Source organism: Salvelinus namaycush, chromosome 9, assembly GCF_016432855.1.
Source record: "Salvelinus namaycush isolate Seneca chromosome 9, SaNama_1.0, whole genome shotgun sequence".
Lineage (NCBI taxonomy): Eukaryota > Metazoa > Chordata > Actinopteri > Salmoniformes > Salmonidae > Salvelinus > Salvelinus namaycush.
Window position 1 is genome coordinate 34,698,857 of NC_052315.1, and position 11,071 is coordinate 34,709,927.

General features: G+C 45.0%; 1 protein-coding gene across 1 annotated transcript; it reads right to left on the reverse strand.

The window, feature by feature from the left end:
• Positions 1-8,488: 8,488 nt before the first annotated feature.
• LOC120053479 (CD209 antigen-like protein A) lies at positions 8,489-10,761 on the reverse strand. Its single transcript, XM_039000602.1, has 5 exons — positions 10,580-10,761; positions 10,210-10,317; positions 9,896-10,038; positions 9,108-9,158; positions 8,489-8,975 (listed from the first exon to the last, which is right to left on the reverse strand). The coding sequence occupies exons 1-5, from the start codon at positions 10,623-10,625 to the stop codon at positions 8,952-8,954; spliced, it is 372 nt and encodes a 123-aa protein (XP_038856530.1). The 5' UTR covers positions 10,626-10,761; the 3' UTR covers positions 8,489-8,951.
• Between the last annotated feature and the right edge of the window lie 310 nt (positions 10,762-11,071).

Sequence of the window (11,071 nt, forward strand, 5' to 3'; positions counted from 1 at the left end):
GGTTTCTAGAGTTTGCCAATTTCTACCGGAGGTTTATCTGGGGTTTTGGTCAGGTAGTGACTCCCATTACTTCACTTCTGAAGGGTGGACCGATACGTTTGCAGTGGTCGGCTGAGGCGGACAGGGCTTTTGGTCACCTGAGGGCTCTGTTTACCTCGGCTCCCGTGCTGGCCCATCCGGATCCATCTTTGGCGTTCATAGTGGAGGTGTACGCCCCCGAGGCTGGGATAGGAGCCGTGCTCTCTCAGCGCTCGGGTACGCCACCAAAGCTCCGCCCCTGTGCCTTCTTCTCGAGGAAGCTCCGCCCGGCGGAGCGAAACTATGTGGTGGGGGACCGGGAGCTGTTGGCTGTCGTCAAGGCTTTGAAGTCGTGGAGACATTGGCTTGAGGGGGCTAAACACCCTTTTCTCATCTGGACTGACGACCTCAATCTGGAGTACATCCGGGCGGCGAGGAGACTGAACCCTCGCCAGGCAATGTTTTTCACCCGTTTTGTTTTCACCCTTTCTTACAGACCAGTTTCCCAGAACGCTAAGGCAGACGACTCTGTCCTGGCTGTATGACACAGAGGAGCGGCCCATGGATCCCACCCCCTCGCCTCGTGGCGCCGGTAGTGTGGGAGCTGGACGCGGACATTGAGCAGGCGCTGCGTGCAGATCCCACTCCCCTCCAGTCTCCCGCTGGGCGTCTGTACGTTCCGTCTGCTGTCCGTGACCGGCTGATCTATTGGGCCCACACATCACCCTCCTCTGGTCATCCAGGCATCGGTCGGACGGTGCGCTGTCTGAGTGGGACGTACTGGTGGCCCACTTTGGCTAAGGACGTGAGGGTTTATGTTTCCTGCTCGGTGTGCGCCTAGTGTAAGGCTCCTAGGCACATGCCCAGAGGTAAGCTACACCCCTTACCCGTTCCACAACGGCCGTGGTCGCCCCTGTCGGTGAATTTCCTTACTGATCTTCCTCCCTCACAGGGTAACACCACGATCCTGGTCGTTGTGGACCATTTTTCTAAATGCCGTCTCCTCCCTCTGCCCGGTCTCCCTACAGCCTGCAGAGGCCTTGTTTACACACGTTTACACAAGTTCACTTCGAGGGTCTGGAGGGCGTTCATGGAACGTCTGGGGGTCTCGATCAGCCTTGCCTCTGGTTTTCACCCCGAGAGTACCAGGCAGGTGGAGAGAGTTAACCATGTGGGTAGGTTTCTGTGGTCTTATTGCCAGGACCGGCCGGGGAAGTGGGCGGCGTTCGTGCCCTGGGCAGAGATGGCCCAGAACTCGCTCCCCCACTCCTCCACTAACCTCTCCCCCTTCCAGTGCGTACTGGGGTATCAGCCCAGTTCTGGCTCCTTGGCATCAGAGTCAGACCGAGGCTCCTGCAGTGGACAACTGGTTCCGGCGCGCGGAGGAGACATGGGATGCCGCTCATGTTCACGTTCAGCACACCGTGCTGCGCCAGGAAGCCAGCGCAGACCGTCACCGCAGCGAGGCCCCGGTGTTCGCACCGGGGGACCGGGTCTGGCTCTCGACCCGAAACCTGCCCCTCCGCCTGCCCTGCCGGAAGCTGGGTCCGTGGTTTGTGGGGCCATTTAAAGTTCTGAGGAGACTGAACGAGGTGAGTTACAGGTTACAGCTTCCCCCCGATTACCGTATTAACACCTCGTTCCATGTGTCTCTCCTCAGGCCGGTGGTGGCTGGCCCGCTCCAGGAGTCTGAGGTGCGGGAGGTTCCTCCGCCCCCTCTGGACATCGAGGGGGCCCCGGCGTACTCCGTTCGATCCATACTGGATTCGAGGCGTCGGGCGAGGGGCCTTCATTACCTCATGGACTGGGAGGGGTACGGTCCGGAGGAGAGATGCTGGGTTCCGGTGGAGGACGTGTTGGACCCTTCAATGCTGCGGGAGTTCCACCGTCTCCGTCCGGATTGCCCTGCACCTCGTCATCCCCGAGGCCGGTGTCGGCGCGCTGCTGGAGCCGCACGTCAAGGGGGGGTACTTTCACGACTTCCACCGAAGTCGGTTCCTCTCCTTGTTCGGGCGCCGTTCGGCGTCACCGGTCTTCTAGCCATCGTCGATCCACTTTTCATTTTCCATTTGTTTTGTCTTGTTTTCCTACACACCTGGTTTTCATTTCCCTCATTAATTGTTGTGTATTTGACCCTCTGTTCCCCCCATGTCTTTGTGTGGAATTGGTTGTTGTAAGTGCTTGTGCACATGTTTATTGGTGTGCGTCGGGTTTTGTACCCATCTTGGTTATTTCTTTATGCCGTTGGTTTTGCAATTAAACTGCTCCGGCTATTACCTAGTTCTGATCTCCTGCGTCTGACTTCCCTGCCACCAGTTACGCACCCCTTACAATGTTCATCTCTTGTCATTTCAGGGCTTTATAGTGGTATGAGTAAGTGTCGATTGTTTTTTAGTGGTTATAGAATTCGATGTCTACTTTTTGGATATTAATTAGTAATTGATATTGGCCTAATTCTACCCTGCATGCATTACTTGGGGCTTTCTCTGTACTCTAAGAATGCTTGCAGGATTTCAATTGGATGTTTGTCCCATGTTTTAAAATGTTTATTGACCCCACACTTCACTTCTATATAGGGCAATTGGTTCAATTTTAGATTTGAATATTTTGAGCCAGACTCTAATTGGTATGTCAATTTGAATTTGTCTTTGATAGCGTAAAAACCCCTTCTTGTTTTCTCTTTAAGTTCATTGACAGCCAAGCAGATATTACCAGTAGAGCTTATCTTTAAGCCCAGATATGAACAGACTTTAGTGTGTTCTATGTCTATTTGGTTTATGTGTCTATTTCCCTGTCTGTCTTTTTCTGTCTCTGTTTCTGTCTCTCTCTGTCTCCATGTTTTTCTCATGAAGTGGGTTCTAACCCAGTGTGTGTGTGTGTGTGTGTGTGTGTGTGTGTGTGTGTGTGTGTGTGTGTGTGTGTGTGTGTGTGTGTGTGTGTGTGTGTGTGTGTGTGTGTGTGTGTGTGTGTGTGTGTGTGTGTGTGTGTGAGAGAGAGTTTTTAATCCCCCTTATGAGTCTAAAGTGGTGAGGTGGTCAACCTCTGGTCCCTCTATAGGACATGACAACAACACAAAAGATGCATTAGACCAATCCATCATCAGCCATACACTATTAGGGTATATTACTGTAGATATAACCTTCAGCTCTGGGCTAAAGTTAATATAGAGGGAGTGTTGAGTCAGAGCAGAGAGACCTCTTCTTCCTGTATGTTTATGTGGAGTTATGAGAAGGTTGTTGTGAGGTAAGGCATTTGCTGTGTCATGAATTTAGGTTGAAACTGTGTTGGACTTGAATTCTTTGCATTGGCTCTGATCTGCTAAAGATCCATAGTGAGAGAGGTCAATGACTGTGTTCCTCTTAGTTTATTTTTGTTCGTCTGTCTGTCTGTGTTCCTCTTTCAGGAAACTATGAAATTGTGTTTGTGTTTCTGTCTCTCTGAAGCCACAGTTTAAAGCAGTTCTTTCTCTCCCAGTCCTCAGTGCTCCTTTGTCTACTCTGTAGTGCCACTCTCCGTCTGCATCAGTCAGGTGGCTTGCCAGCTTGCCAGTTGTGTGAATATTTCCTGTCATGTCGAGGCATCATACACACACAAACAACCCCCCTTACACACACACACACACACACACACACACACACACACACACACACACACACACACGCGCGCGCACACACACACACACACACACACACACACACACACACACACACACACACACACACACACACACACACACACACACACACACACACACACACACACACACACACACACACACACACACACACACACACACACAGGAGTCAGACGGCGAGCTCTTGTCAGGCGCTGCCATTTGGCTGGGACTGGCACTGATCTGGCATGGTGGGCACAGCGATATGACAGACCTGCCACATAGATGAAACCCTCAGACGCCAGGCAGGGAGAGACGCTCGACTGCACACACAAAAGACCGCACAAAGTCAAAAAGAGCAGTCAGTCAGACGGTACGCACGCAGCCCGAACCTGTCAGCACAGATCTAATCTATGTGGGTCTTCTCTGAAAGAGAGAGAGGCAAGAGAGTTAGAGAGGAGTGAGGGTTTTGGGAGGGGAACATCAGGCGGACAGACAGAGACATGACTCAAATTAGGAATGATGTGGTGTGAGCTGGAGGACCAGCAAGATTCTAGCCTTATCAACTCCACCTGTCTCTCTCTCTCCCGCTCTTCCTCCTCCTCCGTTTGCCCCTCATCCCACTACTCTACCCCCACCAACTGCTCTGTCTCCATGTTTCCATCCCCTCCCTCTCCTCTCTCGCTAACCTCCCCCCTCCCTCCCCCCCAGGGGTTTTCCTGTGTGATCGTCTCACCGACATCTGCCCATCTCATCCAGCTGAGGGGACAGAACGGCTCTCCTCTTCTCCTGGTCGGCTGGTTGCTCCTCCTCCTTGTTCGCATCTCACTCATCCCTTCTGATGCCTCCCAACGACCTGCAAATAAACAACAGTGACAAGCTGTTATTTTGCAAGGCCAAGAGCAAAGTCCCTAAAATGCTGAGGAACCGAAATCACATTGAGGACCATACATTCTGACTTTGTAGTAGGGAAACAACCTGCTTTTTAATTTGGAATGACTTTGAAAATGATCAGAGCACTACTCACCACATAATGCAATCGCAAAAAGAATAACTTACACAGTTACTTATGAAATTGTTCAGAAATTCAGTTAATGCACTATACAATCAAAGTTCAGATACAGCGTGCGTGGGTTCATCCCTTATCCTACTCGTCCAAGGCCCTTGTCTGTGACTACCTGTCCCAGGCTAATGGACAGACACAGTTGACAGCTCAGTGTATGTGAGGTCTAATTAGGAGGATGTCTGACGACCTCTTGACGTTCTGTCACTGGTGGAGCATGTCCTAACGTTCTAGACGGAAAGTTAGCTGAATGTTCATCTAATTACAGGTGTGTTTTAAATATGTGTTATTAAATGTAAACTACTGTCACAAGCCAATGCAGAGTTGTAGCAGATTATCTTAGATTGACTTTGTTGAAAGTCACAGTAAACCAAACTGACAAGGATCAATTAGTAAAAGACATGAATTTGGATATTAAGCTCCAGGTTTATTAAATCAGCCTTGACCATTAACTGAGCCTCAGTAAGAATCCAGTAATATTTCAGTTGAAGGGAGAATCAGCTTAGTCAGAGTGGATCTTAGTTAATATCTAATCCTTTACATAATATTGCCTCTATATCTTTATCTATATAATAAAAGCTCTATATCTCTGTGGTAATGTTAGCTCTATAACTATCTGCATAATAAAAGCTCTATATCTCTGTGGTAATGTTAGCTCTATAACTCTGTCTGCATAATATAAGCTCTATATCTCTGTGGTAATGTTAGCTCTATATCTTTGTGGTAATGTTAGCTCTATAACTCTAGCTATATAATATAAGCTCTATGTCTCTGTGGTAATGTTTACTCTATGTCTCTGTGGTAATGTTAGCTCTATAACTCTATCTATATAATATAAGCTCTATGTCTCTGTGATAATGTTAGCTCTATATCTCTATCTACATAATATAAGCTCTATATCTCTGTGTTAATGTTAGCTCTATAACTCTGTCTACGTAATATAAGCTCTATATCTCTGTGTTAATGTTAGCTCTATAACTCTAGCTATATAATATAAGCTCTATGTCTCTGTGGTAATGTTTACTCTATGTCTCTGTGGTAATGTTAGCTTTATAACTCTATCTACATAATATAAGCTCTATGTCTCTGAGTTAATGTTAGCTCTATGTCTTTGTGGTAATGTTAGCTCTATAGCTCTGTGGTAATGTTAGCTCTATAGCTCTGTCTACATAATATAAGCTCTACATTGTTATCCACATAATTTTACCTCTATACAGTGCATTCGTAGAGTATTTAGACCCCTTGACTTTTTCCACATTTTGTTACGTTACAGCCTTATTCTAAAATTGATTAAATAACAGAAAATCCTCAGCAATCTACACACAATATCCCATTATAAAAAATAAAAACAGAAATACTTATTTACAGAAGTATTCAGCCCTTTTGCTATGAGACTCGAAATTGAGCTCAGGTACATCCTGTTTCCAATGCTCATCCTTCAGGTGCTTCTACAACTTGATGGAGTCCACCTGTGGTAAATTCAATTGATTGGACATGATTTGGAAAGACACACATGTCTATTTAAGGTCCCACAGTTGACAGTGCATCTCAGAGAAAAAAACGAGCCAGGAGGTCGAAGGAATTGTCCGTAGAGCTTCGAGACAGGAATGTGTCGAGGCACAGATCTGGGGAAGGGTACCAACACATTTCTGCAGCCTTAAAATGTCCCCAAGAACCTTCAAATGGAAGATGTTTTGAACCACCAAGACTCTTCCTAGAGCTGGCCGCCCTGCCACACTGAGCAATAGGAGGAGAAGGGCCTTGGTCAGGGAGGTGACCAAGAACCTAATGGTCACTCTGACAGAGGTCTAGAGATCCTCTGAGGAGATGGGAGAACCTTCCAGAAGGACAACCATCTCTGCAGCATTCCACCAATCAGGCCTTTATGGTACAGTGGCAAGACGGAAGCCACTCCTCAGAAAAAGCGACATGACAGCCCGCTTGGAGTTTGCAAAAAGGCACCTAAAGACTCTCAGACCATGAGAAACAAGATTCTCTGGTATGATGAAACCAAGAATGAACTCTTTGGCCTGAATGCCAAGCGTCACATCTGGAGGAAACCTGGCACCATCCTGACGGTAAAGCATGATGGTGGCAGCATCATGCTGTGGGAATGTTTTCAGCATCAGGGACAAAGTACAGAGAGCTCCTTGATGAAAACCTGCTCCAGAGTGCTCAGGACCTCAGACTGGGGCAAAGGTTCACCTTCCAACAGGACAACAACTCTAAGCACACAGCCAAGACAACGCAGGAGTGGCTTCGGGACTAGTCTCTGATTGTCCTTGAGTGGCCCACCCAGAGCCCGGACTTGAACCCGATCAAACCTCTCTGGAGAGACCCGAAAATAGCTGTGCAGCATCGCTCCCATTCCAACCTGACAGAGCTTGAGAGGAACTGCAGAGAAGAATGGGAGAAACTCCATAAATACAGGTGTGCCAAGCAAGTAGCGTCATACCCAATAAGACTCAAGGCTGTAATTGCTGCCAAAGGTGCTTCAACAAAGTACTGAGTAACGGGTCCGAACACTTATGTATATGTCATATTTCAGTGAGACATTTTTTTTTAATTCGAAAAAAATGTCTAAACAACAGTTTTTGCTTTGTCACTATGTGTGTGTGTAGATTGATGAGGCAAACTAACAATATAATACATGTTAGAATGAGGCTGTAACGTAACAAAATATGGAAAAAGTCAAGGGGTCTGAATACTTTCCAAAGTTACTGTATCTGTGTCTACATAATACAAGCTCCATATCTCTGTCTACAGAAAGGCGATAGATCTTATCAGCCATCTGGACTTTTACAAGATGATCAACTCCAGTAAAAGGAGATGAGATGAGTGCCTGACCCTAAAATTACATGTTGCAGGAGGATAATCTTCTTAGAAGGAGCGTTCAATTAACCAGACTAAATTATGAGAAACATGGTGCAGATGAGGAGATGCAGCTATGAACAATTTCTCTCTCTCTCGCTCTCTCCAACACCCCCTTTCAAAATATTATATGATTTCCCATTGTAAAATGAATCTGTTTCTGAGACCTCCAGTATTGTTTCTGCAAGAGTAGACAGGACAGGGCAGTGAGGCCATGTCATTATTCCCCCATTGGCCCTCTATAGCAGAGATCAGAGCCTACTGTACATTACCCATATTCCCAGAGGCCAAGCAATCTCTGTATGAGACCTGTGGAAGTGTATTACTGTGTTGATGCGTTTCACTACCAGGGACTATGTGTAATAGTGTGTTATTCTACCAGGGTGGTGTTTCCTCTACCACCTCTGGGTATCATAGCCACTAGTACATAATCAAAACTCAGGGGCCATATCCTCAGGCCAGGAACAACACATGAACGCACACACTTACTCACACATACACACACACACAAACACAAACAAATAAACACACACACACTCACAGGGCTGATCCGTAAACCCTGTAGTGCCAGCTGTGAGTCATGGCAGCCTGTTGACATTCTGTAACTGTGATATATGCCAGCGGATGAATGTGTAATTAGGCCTTGGCAGGGACTCCACAGTTACTTAGCTCCACACTTCATTATTGTCCACACCCCCCCGGTTGCTTCTAACCCTACAGCCACACTGATGATTTAAGCTAATGGAGGAACAGAACGGGAGAAACCTTCTCTTCTTCTCTGTTTCCTCTGGTGGAGGGCCATTCTCCTGCTGTAAGGGATTTGCTGGTTGTTTTAAAATGTTTTGATTCAAAGAGTTTAGACATGTAAGAAAGCATTGTATGTGATACCGTGGAATGATTCAGATGGGGATAGGTGTGTAATTCTTATTTTATTTGGAAACAAGTGGAGGAGTCATACATCCATACTTTTGGTATAAGATATAAAAAGACTCAAAAGACTCAAAACAACATAAAATAACATATTTTGGGGTTATTATAGGGTAATAGCAGTTGTACTAAGCTAATTAGGCATTGATATATATATATATTTATTTAAACAATGGGGAAATATAATTAATTGAAATTATAATTGAAATGATAATCTAATAATTTTATGCAATAGTCCAAGCAGGAGTTGTAAATAAAAGCATATACAGTATATTACTTGATGGTTCATGAAAAATGAAAAGAAAAGAATGCAGTTATATATGCAGTGTGAGTTACGGATAAGCCACTTTCTCACAAATCCCTAACTTCAGTTGACCACATTGTGCATCATTCCAGCTCTGCTCTGTGTTAGAATAAATTAAGCTTCTCTCAGCACAGTCCTCTTCACCGCCGTAACTGTTAGGCTCTCCACTCTTCCAGTACCTGTAACCAATCAAGACCCAGCCCTCAGTTTACAAACACAAAGTAAATGGAATGTAATGTAAAGAAATTGAGGCCTGTGGCTTTAAATGAAATACAGTTATTATGGGACATTAGATTATTTAAATGTCTTACTGTATGGTCAGTGGTATTCCATCCACCCATTTCCATGACCCCTCTGTCTCTCTGTCAGACAGACCAATCCAGAACATCCCATTGAATCCATTGATAAAATTCGAAAGTATTGGCACAGACATTTAATGTTAACAAAAGTCACTGAATCCTTCATCAATAACTAGGGCCAGTTGTTTTCTGTTTTTTTTCTTTCATCGATATTTCCATCATTATCCACTAGGGTTGCTGCAGGTATAAAATCCTAGGAAATGTTAAATGACACAAGCTTGAGGGTTTGGTGGGGGGGATCCCCTAAGCCTTGAAAGTCACTAGACCTGGGTTCGAGTCTCGGTTGGGGCTACCCTCTGAAATCGCTACAACATACTTCCACGGTTGGTTTCATTGACTCGCCTGTTAAACTGCTCCTAATTGACAAATGTTTTGCTTCAACGTCCAAGTCCGTTGGAGAGGATCAGCTTGAGCGAAGTGACGTGTAGAATCACTGATCTACAAATAGTTTCCCCTGCCAAATAATAGGCTTTGTGCAATTAATATGTGTAGAGCTACACCTTCCCATGCGATTGATTGATTGATTGATTGATTAAAGAACATTTCCTATAATTTTCTACCTGAAGCAAACCTAGTGGATAATGATAGAAATAACAGTTCAAGAAAAAATAAAAAAATAACCAAAACAGCTACCAATAACTACAACAACACCATTTCTACTGCTGCTACTACCACTATCCATTTACCCCTTTTCTCTCCCCTCCCCTCCTTTTTTCCCCTCTTCTCTCTCTCTGTCTCACCTGTTCCTCTCTGCTGTCTATGATCACCAGGTCTGCTCCTCTCCTTACACAGTCCTGTTTGCTCTGCTCCCAAGTCTTCTCCACAGTGGAGACGAGGTAAAAACTCGATCCAAAGTGACACCATCCCATTTTAAAATGATGCTCTGTTGAAGAGCAAAGGAGAACACATGTTCAAGCAGCAGCTTTATACTTGAAAACCCATGGACCCAATAACACTAATAATGACAAAAATAATTTTGATTGTTATGGTGTGTGTGTGTGATTGAATTCCAGCCAGTCCAAATGGTGTGGTCAGATAAGGATAACTCACTCACCCATAAACAATAATTTATTTTGAAGGTTATCTATCTCCCCCTTTAGCTGGTCTTTCTCTGTCAATAGCTTAGTCTGCTCCTCCTCAAAGTCACCTGCCACTCCGTTGTCTGCAAAGAAACATAAAAAGCAATGACCAAAATAATCACACTAAAACAACCTGACTATTAATGATATAAAACTGGGTAAACTCACAGTGGACACAAAGGCCTATGATCCCAGTCAGTAAAAGAACACACAGCAGCCCCAGACACACTACAGCACCTTTGAGGTGGTTACTCTTTGCTTAGGATCAAAGACATGATTTACAGTTTACTATGGCGCAGCTTAGCAGGTTGTGAAAGATGCGGGTTTTATTTTTTTTTATCTTACCAAATTGTTGCCTTCCTGCCATACTGGGTCTCAATGTTGGGGTCATGAAGAACCTTTACGGTTTCAGCACTAATATTAGCATAAATATTCTCCATAACATCAGTACTTTTCAGTTCATCCTTCTCAATGGTGTCAGTTGGTAAAGGTTATACTGACTCTATACAGTGTTTTAAAACTGTATCTGTCCCTTCACCATCCTATTTTTTGACTGACATTTACAGAAGTCGGTCAAATAAGGCGATACATATTTCAACACTGTCAAGAAAAGAGAACCAAAAGTAAAACTTCTGGTTAGGGTTGCGGAACCTCTAACATTATATTGAGAGAGGCATGTTTTTAAACTGAATTCTCTGTGATTTTTGAGTGGTGAGTTCATAATTTGTACAGAAGTAGCTAGCTAGTTATGCTAAAGTTAGCTAACCAAAATAATGTTTACAATGCCATGGCTGAATGCCTCTTGCGTTAACTCTTAACTTCTCTGCGCTACGGATC

Bases quoted from the DNA above. Each gene is read 5' to 3' on its own strand.
- LOC120053479 (XM_039000602.1), bottom strand. From the start codon at position 10,625: ATGACCCCAACATTGAGACCCAGTATGGCAGGAAGGCAACAATTTG. The intron at 10,318-10,579 runs GTAAGATAAAAA...GTTTCTTTGCAG, and splicing joins GGCAGGAAGGCAACAATTTG to ACAACGGAGTGGCAGGTGAC. The intron at 9,159-9,895 runs GTGAGACAGAGA...TCTGTCTGACAG, and splicing joins TAGACAGCAGAGAGGAACAG to AGAGACAGAGGGGTCATGGA.